This window comes from Perognathus longimembris, chromosome 1, assembly GCF_023159225.1.
Source record: "Perognathus longimembris pacificus isolate PPM17 chromosome 1, ASM2315922v1, whole genome shotgun sequence".
NCBI classification, from domain to species: domain Eukaryota; kingdom Metazoa; phylum Chordata; class Mammalia; order Rodentia; family Heteromyidae; genus Perognathus; species Perognathus longimembris.
In genome coordinates, this window is record NC_063161.1 from 66818602 (window position 1) to 66846351 (window position 27750).

A 27750-nucleotide genomic window follows, 5' to 3' on the forward strand; every position below is an offset into this window, starting at 1 on the left:
CTTTATATAGCTTAACCAGAAGCTAAATATATCACTAAATACATCACTGCTATTATTATTATTTTGAACAATCTATTGTCTGTTAGATCAGCTAAGAATAAGAATAATAGAGATTTTTAAAATTTTTTGCCAGTCCTGGAGCATGAACTCAGGGCCTGGGCACTGTCCCTGAGGCTCTTTTGTTCAAGGCACTCTACCACTTGAGCCACAGCACCACTTCCGGCCTTTTCTGTGTATGTGATACTGAGGAATTGAACCCAGGGCTTCATGCATGCTAGGCAAGCACTCTGCCACTAAGCCACATTTCCAGTCCAATAATAAAGATTTTAACTTCAGCTTCTGACAACTTCCTTCCCTTCTGTTCTTGAGACAGGTTCTCATTATGCAGTCTAGGCTAAGTTTAAATTCCCTATAACCCCAGCTGACCTTGAACTGTAATCCTGCCTTAGCCTCCCAAGTGCTGGGGCTGTAGGTATTACCACTGCACCCTTCCTTTTTCTTTTTTCTTTTTTCTTTTCTTTTTCTTTTTTTTTGCCAGTCCTGGGGCTTGGACTCAGGGCCTGAGCACTGTCCCTGGCTTCTTTTTGCTCAAGGCTAGCACTCTGCCACTTGAGCCACAGTGCCACTTCTGGCCATTTTCTGTATATGTGGTGCTGGGGAATCGAACCCAGGGCCTCATGTATATGAGGCAGGCACTCTTGCCACTAGGCCATATCCCCAGCCCGTGCACCCTTCCTTTACATAGCTATGTTTCTGGCCTATATAACCACTTTTCAAAAAGACTTTTTTTTTAATCAATTTTTCTTTGTGTAAGAAAGTGTGAAAGATAATTTCATTGGCTACAAGGTTCTAGGTTAGTTTTTCTTTCCTTATTTCTCTCACTTGTGGGGCTTGAACTTGGTACCTGAGCTTTTTTACTTAAGGCTAGTACTCTACCACTTTGAGCCACAGCTCTACTTCTGGTTTTCTGGTAGTTAGTTGGGGCTAAGAGTCTCATTGACTTTCTTTCCCCGGCTAGCTTTGAGACTAGCTTAAATCCTCAAATCTCAGCTTCCTGAGTAGCTAGGATTATAGGCATCAGCCACCAGCCACTGGCACAAATTAGCATTTCAACACTTCGTAAAAGTAAAAACCAGAAATAATTATGGCAGAATAATTAAGGTTTTAGAAAGACCTTTACTTAAAAGAGTTCTAAGATTTATTTGTACCAGTAAATATCTCAAAACTCACATATACCTCAAATACCTACAGAGGAGGAGAGTTCAAGGGAAAACAGATCATTTGAAACTTTTTTTACTTAAGAAACAAAACAGTTTCTTCCTTTGCCTGAGTTTATATTAGGATTAGCCCATAAATAAAAACATATCAAACAAATACAGACTCACAGTCATAGTAACATGTTTAGGAATCTGGCTAGCTTCAAAGCACAAACTATATACACGGGATTTAGTCTACTCTTTAAGAGTTACAGCTTAAATAAGACAATAGTCATAAAGTAGTGTTAAATTAAGTGGGTAGCAGTTATCTATTCACCCTATCTGAGGAAAGAAGCTGAGCCCAGCTTTCCTGGTTAGACAAGTTTCCATAGCCTCAGTACACAGTCCACGATACTTGCTTTAGTTTGTTTGGGCCTACTAACTGGTCCAAGACTTCTCGTGAATGATCTATAAAAGAAAATAATGACAGCATATTAATTCACAATTACCAAAGGAAAACAATAATCAGATATAATAATTTTAACTCAGGGTTATTTAAAGTACTGAATATCACCACATAAAGCATAGTACACCACTGAATAACTCATAAATTAATGGTATCCCCCTTTTTTGTCAGTCATGGGGCTTGAACTCAGGGCCTGGGCACTGTCGCTGAGCTCTTCACTCAAGGTTAGTGCTCTACAACTTTGAGCCACAGCTCTACTTTCCATTTTCTGGTGGTTAATTGGAGATAAGAGTCTTAAGGATTTTCCTGCCCAGGCTGTCTTTGAACTGCTATCCTCAGATTTCAGCCTCTCAAGTAGCTAGGATTACAGGTGGGAGCCATCAGCATCCAGCTTGTCCCTAAACTTTTTGCTCTACCATTTGAATAAAGAACCTTCTGCCTTTTTTAAAAATGGTGGTTAACTGGACGTAAGAATCTCACAACTTTTCCTGCCTTGTGGGGTGCTGGTGGCTCATGCCTGTATTCCTAGCTACTCAGGAAGCTACGATTTGAGGATTCCAGTTTGAAGCCAATCCAGGCAGAAAAGTCCCCTAGAGGTGCTCTCTCTCCTCCCCCCACCTCTCTCTTTCCTTTTTGTGTTTCTTTTTGCCAGTCCTGGGGTTGAACTCAGGCCTGGGCACTGTCCCTGAGCTTTTTGTGCTCAAGGCTAGTGCTCTACCACTTGGGCCACAGTGCCGCTTCTGGCTTTTTCTGGTTATGTGGTACTGAGGAATTGAACCCAGGGCTTCATTGTATGCTAGGCAAGCACTCTACCACTAAGCCACATTCCCAGCCCCCACTAGAGACTCAGATCTCCAATTAGCCACCAGAAAACTGGAAGTGGCTCTGAGGCTCAAAGTGGTAGGGCACTAGCTTTGAGCATAAAAGCTCAAGGACAGCACCCAACCCAGGCCCTGAGTTCAAGCCCTACAACCAGGGAAGGGGGGTTGGGGGGGGGAAGTACTTTCCTGCCTGGGCTGGCTTTGAACTATGATACCTAGATATCAACCTCCTGGCTAGTTAGGATTACAGGCATGAGCCATCAGCACCTGGCTTAAATCAGCCTTTTTATTTTAATTTTAAATTTTTTTTTTTTTTTTTTTTTTTTTTGGCCAGTCCTGGTGCTTGGACTCAGGGCCTGAGCACTGTCCCTGGCTTCTTTTTGCTCAAGGCTAGCACTCTGCCACTTGAGCCGCAGCGCCACTTCTGGCCATTTTTCTGTATATGTGGTGCTGGGGAATCGAACCGAGGGCCTCATGTATGCGAGGCAAGCGCTCTTGCCACTAGGCCATATCCCCAGCCCCTATTTTAATTTTTTTTAAAGGGTGCTACTCCCCAGCATCAAACCAAGGGTGGTCTTGAGAAATCACAAGTTTAAGGTAGGTCTGGGCAACATAGTGAGACTATCTCAAAGAAAAGGAAATACTGGGGCTGGGGATATGGCCTAGTGGCAAGAGTGCTTGCCTCATATACATGAGACCCTGGGTTCAATTCCCCAGCACCACATATACAGAAAATGGCCAGAAGTGGCGCTGTGGCTCAAGTGGCAGAGTGCTAGCCTTGAGCAAAAATAAGCCAGGGACAGTGCTCAGGCCCTCAGTCCAAGCCCCAGGACTAGCCAAAAAAAGAAAAGGAAATACTGAAGAATGAGTTTAACAAATTTTTTTGTTTGTTGTTTTTTTTTGGCCAGTCGTGGGCCTTGGACTCAGGGCCCGAGCACTGTCTCTGGCCTCTTCTTGCTCAAGGCTAGCACTCTGCCACTTGAGCCACAGCGTCCACTCTGGCCGTTTTCCAAATATGTGGTGCTGGGGAATTGAACCGAGAGCTTCATGTGTAGGAGGCAAGCACTCTTGCCACTAGGCCATACTCCCAGCCCCGAGTTTAACAAATTTTAACGCCTCTACAAACTGGGCACCTGTGACTCACACCTATTATCCTAGCTACTCAGGAGGCTGAGATCTGAGGATTTCAGTTCAAAGTCAGCCCAGACAAGAAAGTTTGTGACACTCTTACCTTCAATTAACCAGCAAAAAGCAGAAAGTAGAACTGTTGCTAAAGTGGTAGCGCATGAACTTTGAGCAAAAAAACTCAAGCTCAGAATCTAGGCTCTGAGTTCAAGCCCCAGGGCTGGCACATAGGTACATACATACACAAGTATGCTTTACAAACTACAAACATTGTTGAAAGAAATTAAAGAAGATCTAGGCAAACAGAATCATAGCCATTCTCTTGATTATTCAGAGAGCAGGACTTGAACTCAATATGGGACACTTTTGCTGGCAGTCTACTAGCTGAGGCCACACCTCCCACCCAAGAGTTGGTTATTCCTTTTTTTTTTTTTGGCCAGTCTAGGAACTGGGCTCAGGGCCTGAGCACTGTTCCTGGCTTCTTTTGCTCAAGGCTAACACTCTGCCACTTGAGTCACAGCGCCACTTCTGGCCATTTTCTGTATATGTGGTGCTGGGGAATCGAACCCAGGGCTTCATGTATAGGAGGCAAGCGCTCTTGCCACTAGGCTATATCCCCAGCCCTGTGTATAAATTTTAAAAAGAAAAGCAATAGGGCTGGGGATATGGCCTAGTGGCAAGAGCGCTTGCCTCCTATATGTGAGGCCCTGGGTTAAATTCCCCAGTACCACATATACAGAAAATGGCCAGAAGGGGCGCTGTGGCTCAGGGAATATGACCTAGTGGCAAGAGTGCTTGCCTCATATACATGAAGCCCTGGGTTAGATTCCTCAGCACCACATATATAGAAAAGGCCAGAAGTGGTGCTGTGGCTCAAGTGGCAGAGTACTAGCCTTGAACAAAAAGAAGCCAGGGACACCTCAGGCCCTGAGTTCAAGCGCCAGGACTGGCAAAAAAAAATTATACACAAAAAGGACAGCCATTCTGAGCACTGGTGGCCTACACCCAGCCCAGGCAGGGAAGTCTGAGAGATTCTGATCTCCAATAAATCATGCAGAAAAAGCTAGAATTGGCACTGTGGCTCAGTGGTATATTGCTAGTCTAGAGCAAAAAGCTCAGGACAGCACCTAGGACCCAAAGTTATTGCAATAATGTCATTATCCCCCCAAGGTAGCTAAAAATTCACTGCATACACAATCCAGTTCTCCAGCCTGACTGCCTGCCTGCCTTCCACTGCTAACAGCCAATGCTTTTTTTTTTTTTTTTACCAGTGCTGAGTCCTGAACCCAGGACCTGAGCGCTGTCTCAGAGCTTCTTTTTCTCAAGGCTAGCACTCTACCACTTGAGCCACAGTGCCACTTCCGACCTTTTCTGTTTAGGTAGTACTGAGGAATTGAACCCAGGGCTTCATGCATGCTAGGCAAGCACTCTACTGCTAAGCCACCTTCCCAGCCCACTGAGTTTCATTTTATCTGGTGGTGGTTTCTCAGATTGTTTTGTCATTTTCTCCAGTTGTGACCACTACAACATCAGTCCTCTGACAACACATGTCACACGAGTCACTCCTGGATAAGAAGTCCAGCAGTAAGCACGTCACCTAGTTTTATGCAATTTAAATATTCTGACGCTAGGTGACAGCATATTGCCACAAGATGTGATGGCACAGCATCAATGTGCTTAGGCAGCTCCATCCCATGATAATTTAGAGCCGTTAGGACTGTGGGGTTAAGGTAGTCAATAATTAATGTCGATAGTTTCTTTCTCAATCTCTTTCTGTCACCTTTCTTTCTTCCCTTTTTTTCCTCTCTTCCTCCTTTTCCTTTCCTATTTATTTATTGGCTAGGTATGGTGGCTCCCATCTATAATCCTAACTCATCAGGAGGCTGAGATGTGGCTGGAGGTTCCTTTCACCTCCCCCCGCCCCCACCCCACGCTTGCAGTAATGGGTCAGATCCATAGCTGGCAAGCTAGAAGACAGAGAACAAGCTTCTCTGTTCTTTTTTGTCCAACAAATTAATGACATCCTTAGTTCCAAATGGCCTTATCTTGAAGCCCCGGAACAGTGTCTCGATTGATTCATGAACACTCCCACCTCTTTCCCAGACCAGATAAACTCATGCAGCAGACCAAAATGTGCTTCCAGGGTGGACCTTGAGCTTATAGGTGGCCCTGGCTTCCTCCCCAGCCCAAGATGTGCCCTTGTTTACCACCAGTTCTCTCATTCTAGTTCTTCCCAAGCCACTCCTAGTTGACAATGCTAGTATTCTTTCAGATCCACTGTGAATTTGTCAGATTGTGAGCAAGGACTGAGTCTCTAGCTTTGGCTGGAAGCTCCCCCTTGCAGGCAGGTGTGTGTGTGTGTGTGTGTGTGTGTGTGCGCGTGCACTAGTCCTAGGACTTGAACTGGGGGCTTGGGTATTGTCCCTATGTTTTTTTTGCTCAAGGATAGCACTCTACCACCTGAGCCATAGCTCTATTTGTAGTTTTTTTTGGTGGTTAATTGGAGATAAGAAGCTCATGGACTTTCCTGGCTAGGCTGGTTTTGAACTAGGATCCTCAGATCTCAGCCTCTTGTGTAGTTAGGATTACAGGTGTGAGCCACCAGTTCCTGGTTTTTTGTTTGTTTGTTTGTTTTTGCCAGTCCTGGGCTTGGACTCAGGGCCTGAGCACCGTCCGTGGCTTTTTTTTGCTCAAGGCTAGCACTCTGCCACTTGAGCCACAGTGCCACTTCTGGCTGTTTTCTATATATGTGGTGCTGGGGAATTGAACCCAGGGCTTTATGTATACAAGGCAAGCACTCTTGCCACTAGGCCATATTCCCAGCCCTTGTTTTTTGTTTTCTAATCAACCTGTGCTGTTATTTTTTTCTAGCCTTTCTCCTTTTTTTGAACCTAGCAGACATTGTCTTCCCTACTGCAACATTTCCAACTTGAGCTGACTGTTGTTAGGTTCGAAGATCCATTTGGCCTTATCTTGAGGCCCCAGACCAGTGCCATGATTTACTAACACACCCTCCTTATCCTCTCTCTTTGACTGGCTGAACTCCTGTGGCTGGTGCCCGACCAAAAATTTACTGTCAATTAGGCCTTGAGCACAAAATCCAGCCTAGCTCCTTCCCTGCCCTCAGCTGTGACCCCTTTTCCACATGATTTATGTGATATTGTAGGGGGGAGCAGAGCTAACTCCATCTTGAATGTGCTAAGTTCCCCCCCCCCCCCTTGCTCACAGAAATGAAACAATGTGTGAATAAAGTGAGCCTGGATCCCTACGTTTTCTTAGAACTAGGTGCCTGGAGTTTCAGAGTTGGAAATATAGTAAGTTTTAGTGTTAAAATTATAACGGTTTCTAAACCCTGGTAATGACTCTATGCTAGAGGGCTGTACCCCCACCTGTGAGGCTAGTTCCTTGTAGTGTAACATAAATATAGGGAGCCCTTGTTCCTCTCTGTGCCTAGGTAGCAACCATGGTAATGGACAGTAAAAAATGATCATAGTCATAGACTATATGAATAATCATAATAGTAGTTATAGGAATGTCATGGTAACTGTCAGGTTGGTTTACTTATGACTGAGTACTGGATTGTTCTGGCCTGCTCATGCTTGCTTAGTGGCAATAGGGAAACATGGTAACAATTGTTAAAATAAAGTTGGTACTAGGTCAGCCTGACCGCAAAATTCTGCTTCTGTAAACGGCTTGCTTAACCCATTTGTGACTGGCTCTACCCCCAGCATCAGTGATACATGACCACCTGCTGTACAATACACAGTTTATACCTATATAAAGCCCAGTTTGAGGACTGGTGGGTGTCATAGTTACAGCTCCCGAGTCTGTGCTGCGGCCCTGACTGGTCAGTTCACTTTTTACTTCCCCAATAAATCCATCTTTTTGCTTGAGACTGTCTCTGTGTGGTGGACTCTTGGAGGGGTGGGGAAACCCCTCCCTCGAACCCCATAACATTTTGTCCTATCAGTAGTTATCTTCACACCAACCCCCGCCAGACAATGCTAGCTACCCCACTGCAAATACACCAATGTGTAAGCAAGGGGGCTTGAGCTGGGGGAGGGACTTCCCTTCCAAAGGTCTTTTCCCCCAATAAACCTATGCTGGTGTTGAGCCTTTTCTTTTCTTGTCTAATCTCTGCACCTTTTGGAACCGAACCAGGGCAAAGAACATTCATTTAACCTTGCTTGGAGTTATTAGATTGGTATAAAAATCTAAAACAGTTTAAGGACAGACATGAGAGAGTTGTAGTGATGATAGCTCATGAACTATTAGAATATTTAAAAAAATAGTTGGGGGCTGGGAATATGGCCTAGTGGTAGAGTACTTACCTCATATTCATGAAACCCTGGGTTCGATTCCTTAGCACCACATATACAGAAAAAGCCCAAAGTGGCACTGTGGCTTAAGTGGTATAGTACTAGTCTTAAGCAAAAAAAAGCCAGGGACAGTGCTCAGGCCCTGAGTTCAAGCCCCAGGATTGGCAAAAAAAAAAAAAAAAAAAGTTGGAACTAGAGGTGCAGCTCAAGGGGGAGGGCACCAACCATGAAGCAAAAAGATAAGAGAGAACACCAGATCCTAACTTCAAGAGTATAAGTCCCAGGGCTGGGGATATGGCCTAGTGGCAAGAACGCTTGCCTTGTATACTTGAAGCCCTGGGTTCGATTCCCCAGCACCACATAGACAGAAAATGGCCAGAAGTGGCGCTGTGACTCAAGTGGCAGAGTGCTAGCCTTGAGCAAAAAGAAGCCAGGGACAGTGCTCAGGCCCTGAGTCCAAGGCCCAGGACTGGCAAAAAAAAAAAAAAAAAAAAAAAAAAAAAGAGTATAAGTCCCAGTAAATATATATATATATGTATATATGTATGTATATGTACATATATGTATGTATAAAAGCTGGGTGCTGGTGGCTCACGCCTGTCATCCTAGCTCACTCAGGACAGTGAGATAGATCATCTAAGGATCACAGGTCAAAGCCATCCCAGGCAGGAAAGTCTGTGAGATTGTTTGGTTTTGTGGGTTTTTTTTTTTTGCCAGTCCTGGGCCTTGAACTCAGACCCTGAGCACTGTCCCTGGCTTCTTTTTGAGACTCTTATCTCCAATTAACTACCAGAAAACCAGAAGTAGAGCTGGGCTTGAACTCAGGGTCTGGGTATTGTCCTTGAGCAATTTATGTTCAAGGCTAGCACTCCACCACTTTGCGCCACAATTCCACTCCTGGTTTTTGATAGTTTATTGGAGATAAGAGTATCTCAGGGACTTTTCTGCCTGGGCTGGCTTTGAACCATGATCCTCAGATCTCAGCCTCCTAAGAAGCTAGGATTGCAGGTGTGAGCCACCAGCACCTGGTTTCACTGCTATTTTTCTTCTCTTCTCTTTTCTTTCCTTTCTTTTCTTTTTTTTTCTAGTCCTGGGGCTTGAACTCAGGGGTCCTGGGCAGTGTCCCTGGGCTTCTTTGTGCTCAAGGCAGACACTCTACCACTTGAGCCACACTCACTAGACACTGTATTGAAAATGAACTATACAACTTATGGATGGGGATGGGAGGGAAAAACTGAGAGAGAGCAAGGAAAGGAGTGACATTGTCCAAAAAGAAATGTACCTTTACCTGATTTATGTAATTGCAACCCCTGTGCACATCACATTTATAGTAACAGTAATAAATTTAAAACAAACAGTACAAGAAATGTATCCAATGCCTAACATATGAAACTGTAACCTCTCTGTACATCAGTTTGTTAATAAAAATTTGAAAAAAAAATAAAAATTTAAAAGTAGGGACAATGAAGCTAATAGTCAACTGATAGGTTGCCAGTGTATAGGTGAAGTCCATACACATACTCAGAGGTAGATGTATAGACTTCTAATTGGTTTTCTGGAAAGATCTATTGTATGTGTGTATGGGGGGGGGGGGGAGGACTGGAGCTTGAATTTAGGGCCTCACACTATCACTTAGCTTTTTTTGCTCCAGTTTGGCACTCAACCACTTGAGCCACATCTGGGTTTTTGCTCATTAATTGACTTAAGAATGAAAGGGCTGGGTGCTGGTGGCCCAGGCTTGTAATCCTAGCTACTCAGGAGGCTGAGATTTGAGGATCCATAGTTCACAGCTAGCCAGGGCAGGGAAGTCTGTGAGACTCTTATCTCCAATTAACCACAAGAAAACTGGAAGTGGTGCTGTTGCTTAAGTGGTAGAGCACTAGCCTTAAGTGAAGAGCTCAGGGGTAGCACCCCAGTCCTGAGTTCAAGTCCCATGACTGACAAAAAAATTAACTGACTTTCCTACCAGTGTTGGCTTCAAAGCTCAGGCCTTCTAAGTAGTTAGGACTATAGACATGAGCCACTGGCCCTCAGTTGGGTCGTATAGCCTTGCTTATTAGCTTTTCTGCTCAAGGTTGACACTATACCACCTGAGCCATACTTGAGTGTCCAGCTTTTTGCTGTTTAACTGGAGATTGAGTCTCTCCTACTTCCATGCCCAGGCTAGATTAGAACCTGGATCTTTAGATCTCAACTTCCTGAGTAGCTAGGATTACAGTGTGAGCCATCAGTGCCTCAAGGCTATGGCTCTTTTGTGCTCCTTTGGTGAAGAGTCTCATTAGCCTGAGTTAAGAGTTATTCTTCTGAATCTCGACGTCTACAGCTTGCTGTAGTAATTGTAGTAAGCTGCTGATGTAATTTTATAATAGATATATTATAACATTGAAAATTATTGTCTACATAAAGCAGCATGTTATTTGTTTATTTATTTATTCCAGTCCTAAGGCTTGAACTCTAGGCCTGGTTGCTGTCCCTGAGTTTCTTCTTGCTCAAGGGTAGCACTCTACCATTTGAGCCACAGTGCCACTTCTGGCTTTTTCTGTGATATACTTGGGAAATGAGTCTCACAGACTTTCCTGTCCAGGCTGACTTTGAACTGTAATCCTCAGATCTCAGCTTCCTGAGTAGATAGGATTATAGCCATGAGCCACTGGCACCTTTACCTCTTGAACCACAGCTCTACTTCTAGCTTTTTTGGGTGCTTAATTGGAGATAAGAGTCTCATGGACTTTCTTGCTGGGACTGGCTGCAAACTGAGATAATCAGATCTCATCCTCCTGAGTAGCTAGGATCATAGACATGAGCCACCAGTGCCTGGCTTATGCATCATGTTTGATAACCAGGCCATGACCAGGGCTGCTGCCATCAGTCTCAAACAGCTGACATATGTTAAACACTTACCACCACCATTGCCAGCACCATTATCATCATCATCCTTGACATTTACTGAGCTAGGTTCCAGGTGCCATATAGAGTTGTGTGGCCATCATCATAAGTACAGAGAAGGAAATGGAATAATTGAAGCTATTTCCTCAAGGTCTCTCAGCTTATATTCATGAAGCTAAAAGTGGAGAACCCCCAAGTCTCTGGGACTGACCTGTTATCAGGGGGCATCCATGGAAGCACAATATGCATATCTGGGGACAGTAGGTAAGAACAGCCTCCACAGCATCATCTGTCAGATTGACACAGTGCCCCATGTGAATCTCCTGTTTAAAAGAAGAAAAAAGGGCTGAGAATGTGGCTTAGTGGTAGACTGCTTGCCTAGCATGCATGAAGCCCTGGTTCGATTCCTCAACACCACATACACGAAAAAGGCTTAGAAGTGGCACTATGGCTCAAGTGGTAGAGTGCTAGCCTTGAGCAAAAAGAAGCCAGGGACAGTGCCCAGGCCCTGAGTTCAAGCCCCAGGACTGGCAGAAAGAAGGAAGGAAGGAAGGAAGGAAGGAAGGAAGGAAGGAAGGAAGGAAGGAAGGAAGGAAGGAAGGGATGAATATGTAGGCAAAGAGTATGTCTGATTAATTTTGAAATTAATGAATGAGCCAGGTATTGGTGACTTGTGCCTGTAATCCTAGCTACTCAGAAGGCTGAGATCTGAGGATCATGGTTCAAAGCCAGCCTGGGCAGGGCTGATTAACTGGAGACTCTTATTTCCAAATAATCACGAAAAAAAGCCAGAAGTGGAGATGTGGCTCAAGTGGTAGAGCACTAGACTAGAGCACAAAAGCTCAGGAACAGCATCCAGACTCTAAGTTCAAGTCCCACACAAAAACAAAAGAAAAAGAAAGTACTAATAAAAAAACAACAGACTGATCCAGGTGCTGGTGGCTCAGACCTGTAATCCTAGCTACTCAGGAGGCTGAGATATGAGGTTTGTGGTTCAAAGCCAGCCCAGGCAGAAAAGCCCACAAGATCACCAATTAACCACCAGAAAACTGGAGGTGGTGCTGTGGCTCAAGTGGTAGAGAGCTACCCTTGAGCTGAAGAGCTCCCATCACCCAGGCCCAGAGTTCAAGTCCAAATAAATATAAAAACCAGACGTTATTCTCAAATCTTTTTAAGAGCTGACTCTGTATCAATGCTTGTTCAAAGGCTGAATACTAATGTAAGACCTTTTAATGTTCTGGGATGGAACCCAAGACTTGGAGTGTGCTAGGCTGGTGGCTCTACTGCTGAAGCCACATGTTTTCATTTTGTGTTTGAGAAATGGTCTGGCTAACTTTGTCCTGCCTGTCCTCAAACTCCTCCTGCCTCTGTATCTCCTGAGGAGCTGGGATTACAGGTATGCATGTTGATGACTGCCTCTAACTTAAACCTCTTTCATGATTTATTTGTTTTGTTTTTGTTGCCAGTCCTGGGGCATGGACTCAGGGCCTGAGCACTGTCCCTGGCTTCTTTTTGCTCAAGGCTAGCACTCTACCTCTTGAGCCACAGTGCCACTTGCGGCTTTTTTCTATATAAGTGGTGCTGAGGAATCGAACCCAGGTCTTCATGTATACGAGACGAGCACTTTACCACTAGGCCACATTCCCAGCCCTTAAACCTCTTTCAGAATGGTTGTAGAAAGTGTCTAGTAATAAAAATAAGAGGCTTCTAGGTGTGGAAACCAAGTGAAAGGTGTAGGGAACCTCCTTTTTGAGTCCCTAGAAACAGCAGGCTTTGACAAGGCAATAGGTTTGGGGAAGGGCAAACCTAAGCCTAATAACAGGAGCCAAAAGCAGCTGGACCTAGAGCTGCTTGACCTTGGCAAAAGAAAGGAATGAGGATGACCACTCAGTTTAGAAGAAGTTCCAGGAAGAGAAAGATTTAAGGTTAATTAAGACCGGTCACACCCAAAATCACTAATTGTATTGCTTTGACTGCTTTGTTTAGTAGAGTTTACTGGAATTGTGATCACTAACAATTCTGCTTCTGTATGTGTCTGCCTGCTTGCTTTGCCTAACTTGCCAGACCACCTGCATGTAGTACCTGTGATTCTTACCCCATGACCACCTGCAAGTGGTAAATGTGATATTTGCCTTTAAAAGCCCAGCCCTAATTGGCCTTGGCATTGTTTGTCACCATCCCGGTGGTGGCGAGCAGACACTGTGCACAGCTAAATAAAGACTCTAGCCCAAGTGACTGAGTGCTGGTGACTATTGTCGTGGGCTCGAGGCCCACCTGGGTATCCAGTATACAACATTTCTTGGAGGCACCTGCCTCAGGCTTGGCCCTGGGAACCCAAGGCAAGGGGAGACTCTCTAGCCATAGGGGGTGGCCACCGAGAGATTGGTTTATCCTTGGCCCCAGGGCTGTGATGGTGATGCCTGTAATTCTAGCTGCTCAGGAGGCTGAGAGCTAGTTTGCTAGGACTTTCCTGCCAGTTTTAACTCAATTAACCAGCAAAAAGCCAAAAGTGGAGGTATGGCTCAAGTGTCAGAGCAGCAGTGGAAAAAGCTAAGGGAAATCATGAGACCCTGAGTTCAAGCCCCAGTACTGGCATATACACACAAAAGTGAGTTATCATCATCTTTATAGATACTTTGAAATTACCTCTAACTTCTTAGCACATGGTCCACTAACCAATGCAAGCACACCACTGTCAGAGACCTAAGCAAAGGAAAAAGAAACAGCCTGTAAAATGGAGAAGATAAAAACAGAACTTTCTAGAATGGATTAATCACTTAGCTGTAATTATCTCCCAATCAGCTTTCCACCTTTCTCACTTAGAACAATGAAGGGCACTATGCCAAATTCTACTGTAATTATTTAACCAGACAAAACATGGAATACTCAACAACTTCTTTCCTTCTTTCCTTTCCTTCCTTTTTTGCCTTTTATGACTAGTCCTGGGGTTTGAATAAGTTAGGGTCTGGGTGCTGTCTCTGAGCTTTTTCACTCAAGGCAGGTGGCTCCATCATTTGAGCCATACTTCCACTTCTGGCTTTTTGCTGGTTAATTGGAGATAACAATCCTATTCACATTCCTGCCTAGGCAGGCTTCAAATAGTGATCCTTAGATCTCAGCCTCCTGAGTAGCTAGGATTACAGGCAAGAGCTAGTAATTTTAACAGTGATAGAATGATATTCTGGAGATAACTGTGTGAATACAAGATGGAGGCGATTCATTTACCTGGCTGGCAGAAAAGTCAACACACTGCAAAAAGGGGCAGTTTTGTCCTAGTGCGTGTAAGGCCATGTCAGTAATACTCAGGCATCCGCCCAAGTCGATGATCTTCAGCAGCCGGCAATTGAGCGCAAGTGCAAGGACGCCCTCATCGGTGAGGCCACAGCATCTTTTCAGAGAAATCTCATGCAGGTAAGAGCAAGATGCAGCCACAGCTTTTATTCCTGGAGCAAAGCATAATGACATACCCATGAGCCGCAGGTGTGAGTTTATGAGTTGTAAAATGAAGCATTTACAAAGAAACGAGGAGGGTAGAATTATTGCTTCAAGTGAACACCACAGGAAAGTCTGTGAGACTCTCATCACCAATAAATTACCAAAAAGCCAGAAGTGGAGCTGTGGTTCAAATGGAAGGGTGCTAGCTTTGAGCAAAAACACCCCCCCCCCCCCCCCCCGCAAGAGTGCCCAGATCTTGAATGAAAGCCCTAGAACCTGCACAAAACCAAAAACTGAAAACACTAGACAAGACAACTTCTTGTCAGGCCACTGGAGGGCTCACAGGTGCCAGGAATAAACCACCTTCCTATTGGGGAAACACCATCTGCATCAGCTGTTCCTAGAAGCATGAGCCTGAGACTAACTGGAACCACCCAGACTTGCAGAACAAGCTATGTGCTAACTACCATACCTGACCGAACCACCTCCCCCCCCATATAAACCCTGCCTGAGTCAGGCCCAGGCACAACCTCTCTGATCCCGACCACAGGGGCCGCCTGGGAGTGTACCCCAATAAACTCTCTTTCAATCACCTCTACTTCTCTCCGCGTGCTCTCTCCCCGCCTAGAACCTTACATCTGGTGCTGAATCTGGGAAAGCAGTAGTGCTTCGCTTCGCTGTAGGGTGACCAACCAGCACTGCCCCTTCTCGACCTCCTCTCCTCTCCCCATCTCCTGAGGCATTCTCCATCGGGAGCACAGAGCCCGCCAAGCTTACTACCAGGACTAAACGGCCGCCAGAGCTGACCTCCCAGCTTTTGTCCATGTAAGTGGTGCATGTCCCATGGATGGCCACCTGGTGACTTGGGATATTATTGGTTATCCATGATAGCTGAGGTCTCTCTCTCCCTCCCTCCCTCTTGGCCACGTTGGACCAGTACCTCAGCTGGCCTCTGTGCTACTCCTTCCTTTTTCTGTTAAAGTCAGAAGTTCAAGCTCTTGTAGAGTCTCCCTGAGGCCTTTGATCTTTGTGATTGGGAACTATGGGGGAAGCCTTATCCTTAGTCCTTTGTGTAAGCCTGAGAGCCCCTCTCCCACAGCTTAGCATCCTTAGCTTAGCTCCTTATAGTAAGGACAGTAAATACCTAGCCTTCACCCCCTCTTCCTTGAGATGGCATTCCTTTAGTACATTTTGTAATCATGTAAGGCAATAAAATCCCCTTACAAGTGACCTCCAGGGTCAAGGCAGCTGCAGGACCCCCTTGACAGCAGCCATCAATCATAGCCTGACATGATGAAGCCCCTGGTCTGCACGTCCACACACCGCGAGGTCACCGCCCCCCAAAAAACCCTAGGTTATGTAGGTTACCCCAGACAATAGACCGCACTTCTCACTTCTCCCTGGTGAGAAGGGGTCTTGCCTGCCCCCTTTGCTGGCAATAAACTTTTCCTTTGTTCTTCTGTACCTGGATGTCTGCGTGGTTTCTGGCAATGTCTAATATATTCTAACACTTTCGCCAGGGATTTCTTAAGCCTCAGTTTTGCCCGGGGCTGCGGGAACACCATGGGAAACCAAATGGGACTTTTTAGCTGATCTTCACAATTCTGTGAGCAAACGGGCAGGTGGGCTAAAATTCTGAAAGTCCAAGGCTGCTTTTTGTATGCTTCCATCTCTCTGTTTCTTCTGCTTTCCTGCCTCTGCTTCTGACTCTCTCAACTTTCCTCTCTGTGGGTGGCGCCACCCTGCCTTATGTGCTGCCAAACCCTGACTCCCCAAGGTTCAGGGTCTCCCCTGACTCCTCCTTAGAATCCGTTCCCGACCAGCAACCTGTCCGGGAGCCCTGCCTCTGACCTCTCCTCACCCATGGCGGGCCACACTCCTGAGCACAGAGTGAGCCACCAGATCACCTGCTTCCCCTGCGTGAGGCGGCAGGGCTGGAGGGGCTGGCGCGGGTTCATGATCCTTTCTCATTAGGAGATTTTCTCATTAGGAGACTTGTCCCAGATCGAGACTAGCCTTGGATCATTTTCCAACGACCCATCCACCTTCAGGAGTTTCGCTATTTGACGCAGGCCTATGACCTTACCTGGCACACTCGCTTAGACCCCACATCCCCGGTGGCCTTTCATTTTATCTCTCAGCCAGCCCCAGATATAAAGAATAAGCTTAAAAAGGTTGAAGACCGCCATCAAACCCCTGTCTGAGATCTGGTGAACATGGCCTTTAAAGTTTTCCATGCCTGTGAGGAACAGGAAAAGGCTGATAGGGAAGCCTGCTCTCGCCAAAAGGTGGTCTACCAAGCCCATGCCCCGGTGGCTGCTCTACAGCCCCCAACAACCCATGGCTCCAGAGGAGCATGTCTGCCACCTGGACCCTGCTTCAAGTGTGGCCAAGAAGGACACTGGGCAAGGCAATGCCCTAAACCTAGACCATCACAGGCGCCATGTCCACTGTGCAACCAGAAGGGGCACTGGAAGACTGACAGCCCCTTTGCGCCTAGCCATGGAGGTACAGTCCTTCCCTCCCTTGGTCTACCAGCCTCGGTACTGGACCTGGCCACTGAAGACTGAAGATACCCTGCCTTGCCAACCCCGATCACCCTTGTCGGGCCTAGGGTAACGATCCAGGTAGCGGGTAAGGCTATTTCCTTTTTGGTCTATATGAGGACTACCTATTTGCTCCTCCCTTCCTTTTCAGGCCCCTTAAGTCATGCCTTCCAGTCCAACACCCCTTATGGGGTGAGACCTATTTGTTAAATTGCATGCCACCTTAACTTGGGGGCCTCCTAATTTGGCCTCTGCAGCTTCCTTTATGATTTATGTGCCCTTTTCCACTTCTGACCTGTGTTTGTTTTTTTTTTTTTTTTTTGGCCAGTCCTGGGCCTTGGACTCAGGGCCTGAGCACTGTCCCTGGCTTCCTTTTTGCTCAAGGCTAGCACTCTGCCACTTGAGCCACAGCGCCACTTCTGGCCGTTTTCTGTATATGTGGTGCTGGGGAATCGAACCCAGGGCCTCATGTATACGAGGCAGGCACTCTTGCCACTAGGCCATATCCCCAGCCCCCACTTCTGACCTGTATAACTAGAAAAGAGAAAACTCCTCCTGACAAAAGGAAAGTCCAAAGGAAAGGAAAAACTTCCCATTATAGCTGTGGCTAAATCAACTAAGCAGAAGGGAGAAGTATCAAGTTCCAAACAGCCTCCCCAGGTCCCCCGGGATCCAGAGGACCAAGCAGTAGAGAGATCAGCTTCAAGTAACCACTTTCTTCCAACTGAGGGCATTCAAAAGGTCAACTGATCTATCAAATGCTCTAGTTAAAATTGGGGCAGGGGCCAGGGATGAGTGAGTTGGTGTGTCACTGTGTCAGCCCTATTGTTTACATTTAGATGACTTCACACAAGTCCCTTAACCCCACAGATTCAGATACAGATAAAGATAGTTCCACATCAAAGCACTAATTCTGACCTTATTTATATTATAGTCAACTTGATTACATGCCAACTTTACTCATGAACTCTAATTTTAAGGCATACTCATACCATTTGCTACGTACTCAAACTCTCTGGAGATTGTCTTCCTCCCTCTTAACATGCCAAATCCTTTCTAATCTAAAGGAAATCTGTGTGCTCTCTCCTCTCCTAGAACCTTTCACTTCCTATGAAGAAATACAAATACAATCAGGCTAACTTATCCTATAAAACATGACACTAGAGTTTTGTTGATTTACTTTTTTTTTTTTTCTGGCCAGTCCTAGGCCATGAACTCAGGGCCTGAGCACTGTCCCTGGCTTCTTTTTTGCTCAAGGCTAGCACTCTGCCACTTGAGCCACTGTGCCACCTCTGGCCATTTTCTGTATATGTGGTGCTGAGGAATCGAACCCAGGGCCTCATGTATATGAGGCAAGCACTCTTGCCACTAGGCCATACTCCCAGCCCACACTTTTTTTTCTTTTGCCAGTCTTGGGGCTTGAACTCAGGGCCTGAGCACTGTTCCTGGTTCCTTTTTATTCAAGGCTAGTACTCTACCACTTGAGCCACAGCACCACTTCTGGCTTTTTCTATATATGTGGTGCTGAGGAATCGAACCCAGGGCTTCATGTATGCGAGGCAAGCACTTTACCAGTAGGGCATATTTCCAGCCTCGATTTCCTTTTTTTTTTTAAAATGTGCCCCAACTGGGGCTTGAACTCAGGAGATCATACTCTTGCTTGTTTTTTTACTCAAGGCTGGCACTCTACCACTTGGGCCTCTACTTTTGGCATTTAGGTGGTTAGCTGGAGATAAGAGCTTCATAGACTTTCCTGTTTAGGCTGGCTTCTAACTGAGATCCTCAGATCTCAGCCTCCAGAGTACCTAAGGTCACAGCCTGAGCCACTAGCATTGAGCAACAATAGATGTTTAACAAAACAAGAGACCCAGACCCTAAAACCTAGTGTCAGAGACCCTGTAAGCAAGAAAAGTTTGTTATTTAACCATGACTAGCCTTGTGAGCTGATCTTGGAAAAGGTCTTAGTGAAATGGAGCTACCCCAGAAACAGAGCCAGACCAAGCTTTGTCTCAGATCAAGGTTCGTTTAAGCGAAAATGACCAGCAGGGGCCAACTCAGCTTAGGAGTGAGTAGCCCCGAGCCTCAGTTGTAGGGGGTTTATAAAGGCAAAAATCACAAACAGATGCAAGCAAGCTAATTTACAGAAGCAGAACTTAGCAGTTATTTTTCATGCAAGCAAGTGTACAGAAGCCAACGGTTGTGATTAACTTTATCTCGACATAGGACAGGTATAGTCATAACCCGTTTTTCTCCTTTTGTTGTGCAGCTGAAATCTATCAACCATTTTGGGGACAGATTCCAGGAAGGCCATTTGGTGATAGATCAGGAGGTCATAATGAGGTGCTGCCTGGAACCTGCAGGAACTGCAAAATTTCGCGAAACCGAGATGTGGGTAGGGTAGGTACCGGACATTCTGAGAACTGTGCAAGTTTTCAGGCAACTGTGACCTAAACACCAGGAATCTCCAGGCATCCTTGTCCTAAAGCAAATTAGGGGCTCCAAGTCGTTAAACATCAATGGAAAGTTGGACTATAATAGGTGCTGGTGACTCAGATTTGTAATCCTAGCTACTCAAGAGGCTGGGCTCTGAGGATCCTAAATAGTTCAGAGTCAGCATTGGCATGAAAATCGAAGACAATCTTATCTCCAAGGAACCAGCAATAAGCCAGGAGTGGACATATGGCTCAAGTGGTAGAGCCTTAAGGGAAAAAGTCAAGCAAGAATACAAGGTCCAGATAAGACACCCAGACCAAGAAATTGACGTTTAGTCCTAGCTAAAGAGGCTGAGCCATCCCAAGTAAGTGAAAAGCAACTTGACCTAGAGCCGCTTAACCGTTGCAAAACAAAGGAAGGAGAGAGATCAAGCATAATTGTTACTTCATTTGCATGTTTTAAATTTAGGGGCAATTCCAGAGATTTAAGGTAAATAAAGAAGTTAAATAGGTATTCTTAAATAACAGTTATACACCTAGAACCAAGAATTAAACAAAGAAAGAGTATTTTGCTTGCTTAAATGGTTCATTGCTTTATTTACCAGAGTTTTACCCAAATCGCAATCACTATTTGTAATCACTAACTGCCAATTCTGCTTCTAGTCTGCTTGCTATCATATGCACTGCCACCAGCCTGTGGTCCAAGTGATTCTTGCCTTTAAAAGCCCAGCCCTACTGAGGCTCAGGATTGTTTGTCCTGGTGGTGGCAATCAGACACTGTGCACAGCTAAATAAGACTCCTAGCCCAACTGACTGAGTGCTGGTTACTATTGTCATAGGTTTGAGGTGAGGCCCACCTGGGTGTCTGGTATACAACACTGACTCAAGCCTTAGTACTGTCAATCTGATGCAGGTCCCTTTAAATGTAGGAACTCTTTACTTGGGCTCCTTGGCTTCAAACACAGAATAAGACTTTCTGGACAAGTCACCATGGTAAGAAAACTTAGCAGAACTTTACTGAGTAGTATGCACGCAGGCAAGCAGACAGACAAAAAGCAGACAGACAGACAACTAGAAGAGCAGGGGCACATTCTAGAAGTGTGGGTGCTCTCACAGGGAGATAGACACACAAAGCTCCTTGGCTATTAGGGGTATTTATAGGGTAAAGGCAGCAGATCTGGCTTCAGAGTTATGTAAAGATAGGTGCTTTGTCTTTGCTCTACTCATACCTGCTGTTACTTTCTGAGTTTCCAGGTAAAAACACATCCTGTCATAAAAACAGATCTTATCCTTGAGACAATGAGGCACCCTGCTATTTGCATTTTGGGCAGGAGGTGGCTTAAGTTTGGGAAAGCATTTCTCTCAGGAAGGTATACATCCTGTCAGACAAGTGTTAATTCATGGGGTAAGGAATGCATCCCTCAGGAAGGCAAGCATCCTATTGTCTCTGAAGCAAATATGGCACTTCTGTTTCTAAATGCCATATTTCTGAGTTGCCTTCACCAGGCCTCAGTTTCCTTAAGTTTTCCTGTTTTAGTACCAACACACACACACAGTGCACTGTTTAACTTCTCTTGAGACAGCCACTTTCTTCTACAAATATGAATCTTTCTGTTCTTAATAAACAGTTTCACTCGAAATCTTTTCTGGAGCGAACCTAAGGGCACAGACCACAGAGGGTATGGACACACATAAAAGCACTTTAGAGAGATCCTGGCTCTGTGGTCAGGGACAAACATTGTAACACTGTAACAAGGGATCTCTATGGGAAAAATACCGGAAAGGGTGATGGTAAATTCATCATTAGGTAATTTAAAATTTTCTTCTATAAATGTAAGGTCCACCCACTGGAGGGCTCCTTACAGATCCCCACCCCCACTCCCAGCCTGTTTGTCTCCGCCCAGTACCTGGGTTACCTAGTTACCTAGATAAGTAGCACACCTGGAGGCAGTTATCTCCCCTTTCTCTGAAGTTACATCGGAATCCCGGTGGGGGGGACATCTGCATAGAGCCCTCCTTTGTGTGTGTGTGTGGACCTTACAATAACCAACCACGAATGACTGTTCATTCTTTAGTGTTCAACATGGAAGTTGTAGAAATACCTATGTTACTTATCTCTAGTTCCTGCATAGACCTAAAACTTTATAATTTCCTGACTGGTAGCAGTGTTGGGTTTTGTTTTGTTGCCTGTCCTGGGGCTTGAATTCAGGGCCTGAGCACTTAGTCCCTGAGTTTTTTTTGGGGGGGGGGTTTGTGGGGGGGGGGGGAGGGGTGTTGCTCAAGGCTAGCAGAGCCACAGCTCTGCTTCCAATTTTCTTGCTTGCTAATCGGAAATAAGCGTCTCATACCTGTCTGCCCAGATTGGCTTTGACCCACAATCCTCAGATCTCAGCCTCCTGAGTAGCTAGGATTACAGGGATTGAAGGAGTGAAAAATTTATTAACTGATATTAACCGTATATTCTGCTTCTGTAAACCTGCTTGCTGCTTGCTGTCCCCTCGACCCCCCTTCCCCTTTTCCCTAGAAGTTAACAATATGGTTCAGACAGCTGGGTGACAAAGACCATAGGAGTTTCGAGAACTACCCCACCTTGTCAGGTCGCCTTAATCCTAAAGTAACCGGTAGTTAGGAAAAACCAGATGCCAGCAAACATAGATGTGAGTCAAGATACGGAACCAAGAGATCCCGTAGACTTCCTAACCAATCATGTAAGAGAGCATTCTCCAGTAACCAATCCTGTAACGCCAAATGCATATGAACTCATACGACCCCTGCCTATGATTTTTTGCCTTTAAAAATCCCCCGCTCTGAGAGCTAGGGGCCGCTGGTCCGCTGTGGTGCCTGAGTGCTGGCTGACGGCCCAAACTCGAGCTTGCTTTCAACTTAAAGTGCCTTAGCCTGTGCATCGGGTCTCGTTACTCTGAGGGTCGACACGGGGGTCTCGAATTCTGGGCACTTCAGGATCAGCCACTGGCATCCTGCTCTGCGCGCGCGCATGCGCGCGCGCGTGTGTGTGTGTGTGTGTGTGTGTGTGTGTGTTGTATCTGTGTGTGCTGGGGCACAAAACTGGAACTCAGGGCCCCATGCTTCTTGCTTTGTTACTGGCTCCAGGTGAGAGTTTGTGATGTTTCCCCCTAGAAGTAGGGCCCATCCACTTAGGGTTTTGGTCCCAAATCCTTCACTTAGGTCACAGAATAAGAATTTCTGGACAAGTCACAATGGTAAAAACAAAACAAAGAAGTGGCAGAGCTTTATCGAGTAAGTCAACAAGCAGGCAAGCAGAAAGACAGAGGTAGGCTCTAACAGTGTGGGTGTTCAAAAGGAGACACACGGAGCTCTTTGACATCAAGGATACAGATACACACAAAGGTGAGGCAGGGTAGATTGGGGAAAATGAGGCATAGTAAATACCTGCCAGGAATTTAAAAAAACACAAAAACCCTTAAAGCAAATACAGGAAATATTTACCTATCTACTTCCTTTAAGATAAAGGGACTAAAGTCATTTTAGGGGAAAATGAGGCCTGGTGAAGGAAAATCAGAAACAAGGTATTTAGAAACATAGGCATGCTATCTGTGCTTCTAAGAGAGACAACAGGACACTTCTTACCTCAACATTTAGCATCTGTTTGGTGTCAGGATGCATATCTTCCTGAGAGAAATGCCACCACAAACAAAACATAAACAACCAGAATGGTAAACAAGAGTCTGGAACTTAGAAAGTGTAACAACACCAAGAGTGATAGAGAGAAGAGATAGACACCTATATATCATATAAACACCCTTGATGCCAAAGAGCTTTCCCTTTAGAGCACCCACATTCTGTTAGTATGTCCCTGCCTTTCTGCCTGTCTGCTTGGCCTGTTTGCCTACTTAATAAACCTCTGTCAAGTTTTCTTACCATTATGACTTGTTCAGAAATTCTTATTCTGCGATCAAAGTCAAGGATCCTAAGTGAAGCGTCCCTACTTTTAGAGGAAATCTTAACAAACCTTGAGTGCATCAGGCCCAGTGTGACTTAAAAGTTATTCTAGGATAGATGTTTTTCTTTGTTTTTATACCTGATATTTTTAGTCACTCTTGGTGTTGCACTTTTATCACCTGGGCTCAGGTGTGAGAACCAAGAAAAAGTATAGCCCTTCCCCTGAGCTCCTAGAAACAATAGGGCTTGTAAAAAATCTCACTGTCTTAGAGCTTACTCTTAGCTTCTATAACTCCATTTTGTTTTTGTGACTCCATGTTAGAGGGCTGTGAAGAGCCAGACTGAAGCCATTTTAAAGTCAGGCTCCATCTTGTACTATAGCTGACTTTAGGCCCACATAAATTCCAGGAAATGACTATGCTAGCCTAAGATAAGTGGGTCCTGTGAGCACACCCAGACCACCAATTACCACACCTAGCAGAAAAGCCTATCAGGACCCAACCGGTTTGGAGACTCCCTGCTAACTCTAACGGCCCTGGAATGTCCCTAGCCCCTAGCCAATCAGATTTGTACCCGTACCCAATCTTGCGTAAACACCTGGTTGCTATAATTTTGTGGTTTTTGCCTTTATAATCCCTGTAAAATTTCAGCTCGGGGCCTTCCTCCTAACCTCTGCTGGTGTGTAGGACGAGGCCCGAGCTGCAGCCCTCCTGAATAAAGCCTTGCTTTTGCATTTCAGAACGTCTAGCTCTCGGTGGTCTTCTTCATGGTCACTTTGCAACTTGGGCATAACAGCTGCACCCCCACCAGTGAGACTAGCTCCTCTTAATTTGACATTTAAAGATATTGGTAGCCTTTGTTCCTCTCTGTATCTAGGTAGCAACCATAGTAACGGATTATGACACCGTATTAAACTAAAGAAATAATCATAGAAGTAGTTATAGAAATGCCATGGTAACTGTCAGGTTGCTCCACTTATGATTGCTTACTAGATTGTTTTAGCCTACTCATGCTTGCTTAGTTGATACCAGGTCAGCCTGACCATGAAATTCTGCTTCTGTGAATGGCTTGCTTAACCTGTTTTGGACTGGTTTTGACCCCCTGACGGTGCCACAATGCATGCTGTGGAATGCATGGTTTCTACCTTTAAAAATCCAGCCCTGAGGTGGCTCCTTGCTGTTCTTCACCATCCCCATGGTGGCGAGCAGATGCTGTGCATAGCTAAATAAAGACTCCTAGCCTGATTGACTTAGTGCTGGTGACTTTAATATACCAGATTGTGGATTTGAGTCCCAACAGGGTGGCCAGGATACTACATACTTTTGGTTTTTTACTGGTTCATTGGAGATAATGAGGTAGGATAACCTAAGGAAACGGAAGCATGGTGAAGGTAACTCAGAAATATGGTATTTAGAAAAGCAGAAGTGCCATCTTCCCTTCAAAGACAGACAATAGGATGCATGCCTTCCTGAAGGATGCATTTCTCACCCAGGGATTAGCAATTGTATGGCAGGATGCATTCTTTCCTGGAAACTCAGAGAATAACACCAGGTGTGGTTAGAACAAGCCAGACCTCCTGCCTTTACCCTATAAATGCCCCAGCAGCACAAGGGGCTGTGTGTTTCTCTGGGTGTCTCTCTGGGTCTATATCTCTCTGCATGTTTGTCTTTCTGTCTCTCCCTATAAGAGCACCCATACTCTGTTATGCCCCTGTCCTTTTGTGTGTGTTTGTCTGCTTGTTTACTCAATAAAGCTCTGCCAAGTTTTGTTTTCTTTTTCTTTTTTTTTGGCTAGTCCTGGGGCTTGGACTCAGGGCCTGAGCACTGTCCCTGGCTTCTTTTTGCTCAAGGCTAGCACTCTGCCACTTGAGCCACAGCGCCACTTCTGGCTGTTTTCTGTATACGTGGTGCTGGGAAATTGAACCCAGGGCCTCATGTATACAAGGCAAGTACTCTTGCCACTAGGCCATATCCCCAGCCCCTCTGCCAAGTTTTCTTACCATTGTGACGTCCAGAAATTCTTATCTGCGATGGAAGTCAAGGACCCTAAGTAAAGAGTCCCTATATTTAAAGGGAAGCTTCACTAAACCCCACATTCATCCAGTGACAATAAGACTCCCGTGGACTTTGCTGCCTGGGGTGGCTTTGAACCATGACCTTTGGTTGCACTCTCTTGAGTAGCAAAGACTACAGGCATGAGCTCCCAGTGCCTGATTACCTCAAGAACTATGGAACAAGGACATGTGATGGCAGATACCCCCAACACGTGTGGGAGCAGAGCCCTGTACTAGAGCTGCTTTTAGATCTTACCCAAGGCACTCTCCATTGGCCGTTAATCTGTATCATTTATGGTGAGGTGAAGTATAAGCATGGCACCCTAACTTGCTTTAGGACAAGGATGCCTGGAGTTTCCTGGTGTTTAGGTCACAGTTGCCTGAAAACTTGCACAGTTCTCAGAATGTCCGGTACCTACCCTACCCACATCTCGGTTTCGCGAAATTTTGCAGTTCCTGCAGGTTCCAGGCAGCACCTCATTATGACCTCCTGATCTATCACCAAATGGCCTTCCTGGAATCTGTCCCCAAAATGGTTGATAGATTTCAGCTGCACAACAAAAGGAGAAAAACGGGTTATGACTATACCTGTCCTATGTCGAGATAAAGTTAATCACAACCGTTGGCTTCTGTACACTTGCTTGCTTGAAAAATAGCTGCTAAGTTCTGCGTCTGTAAATTAGCTTGCTTGCATCTGTTTGTGATTTTTGCCTTTATAAACCCCCTACAACTGAGACTCAGGGCTACTCACTCCTAAGCTAAGTTGGCCCCTGATGGTCATTTTTGCTTAAACGAACCTTGATCTGAGACAAAGCTTGGTCTGGCTCTGTTTCTGGGGTGGCTCCATTTCACTGGTACTGTTTGTGATAAACAGTAAACAGAAGGAAAAAAACAATTCCCTGAATTCTGTGAGCCATGTTGCCAAATTAGTGAACCCTGAGGAGGAGGTCACTGTTTACGGCTGCTTCATCCCTGGCCAGTGGTGATCCCTGGGCAGTCAGAGATACCAGGGCAGTCTGTGGGGCCTGAATCCTTAATCAAAGAGGCCATTGGTCACTGGTTTAATTAACTCCATTTGTCTCTCTGTGGATTTAAACATTCTCCCCCTCCCCAGTCTCAAGAGTCCCATTTTCTCCTGCTGTCACCTGAGCTTAAGGGAAGGCCAGGCCTTATCCACAGCATCTCCCTGACCAGGGACTGAGTCTGCCCCCAAAGGAATGGCAGTTAGAGCACACCACACCCAAATGAGGGCAATGATCTGTAATAACAATGCTTGCCCTGGAGCAGGGGAGCCAGTCTGGTCCCCTCAAAAAGATAAATTTTCCCCCATTCAGAACCAGAACTGGACCATATAGTCCCTGAAAGGAAAATTATCCCAGAAGAACCACAGACCATAGGCAAAGTCACATAGAGCAAAAGAGTTTATGGCCAGCAGGGCTGGCAAGGCCAAGTTCCCACAGAGAAAAGGAAAATGGCACCTGAACTCTCTCTCAGGGGGTCCTTTTTTTTTTTTTTTTTTGGCCAGTCCTGGGCTTTGGACTCAGGGCCTGAGCACTGTCCCTGGCTTGTTTTTTGCTCAAGGCTAGCACTCTGCCAATTGAGCCACAGCGCCACTTCTGGCCATTTTCTGTATACGTGGTGCTGGGGAATTGAACCTAGGACCTCCTGTATACGAGGCGAGCACTCTTGCCACTAGGCCATATCCCCAGCCCCTCTCAGGGGGTCTTGATACCCTCATGCAACTAAGGTGGAAGGTGCTCCGCCTGCCCCTCAGGTATCATTAGCCAAGGGCGGAGTCGCATTGCCAAGGGCATACCTTATGTATGAGCCAGGGGACATTCTATAAGCTTATAGTCCCCCCCCCCCTCCCTTGCCCCACAGGCCCCACCAAGATCAACTGCTCTCTGTCAGTTCTGTAGGCTTTGAACTTCTCCTTTAACACTCTTTTCCTCCCTTCCTCCCTCCTTCCCTTTCTTCCTTCCACTTTATGTGTTGGGCCTAGGGCTTGAACTCAGAGCCTGGACACTGTCCCTGAGCTTTTTTTGTCAAGGAGAGTGCTCTAACAGCTGAGCCATAGCTCCATTTTCAGCTTTTTGGTGGTTAATTGAAAATGAAGAGTCTCATGGACTTTACTGGCTGAAATGCCTTAAAACCACAATCTTCAGAATCCTCACAATCCACACAATCCTCAGATCTCAGCTAGGATTATAGGCATGAACCATCAGTGCCTGGCTTTCTTTTTCCTTTTCTTATTTATTTAACATGTCTTGAGGTTTGAACTCAGAAAATACCACTCTCATTTAGATTTTTTTACTCAAGGATTAGAACTTCACCACATAAGCAACATGTACACTTCTGGCTTTTTGCTGGCTAATGGTACATAACAGTCACACAGATTTTTCTGCCCAGGGTAGCTTGGAACTATGATCCTGAGATCCCAGTATCCCAAGTAGCAAGTATTATAGGCATGGCACCTTACTTGGGTCTTTAATTAGGTCTGGGTGGTCTAGTCCTGTTTGGATTCCCAGAGTTCGGCTTTTTACCCTAGCA

The 27750-nt window shown here is 45.6% G+C and overlaps 1 protein-coding gene across 1 annotated transcript in view; it reads right to left on the bottom strand.

Moving 5' to 3' along the window:
• Nucleotides 1–1156: 1156 nt before the first annotated feature.
• Amn1 (antagonist of mitotic exit network 1 homolog) overlaps nucleotides 1157–27750 on the bottom strand; it is a 41755-nt gene continuing 15161 nt past the window's right edge. The window contains exons 4-7 of the mRNA XM_048366974.1: nucleotides 14039–14256; nucleotides 13460–13516; nucleotides 11025–11136; nucleotides 1157–1664 (exon numbers count right to left, since the gene is read on the bottom strand). Of these exons, the coding sequence (XP_048222931.1) occupies nucleotides 1591–1664; nucleotides 11025–11136; nucleotides 13460–13516; nucleotides 14039–14256 (461 nt within the window). The 3' untranslated portion in view covers nucleotides 1157–1590. The remainder of the gene's footprint in view (nucleotides 1665–11024; nucleotides 11137–13459; nucleotides 13517–14038; nucleotides 14257–27750) is intronic.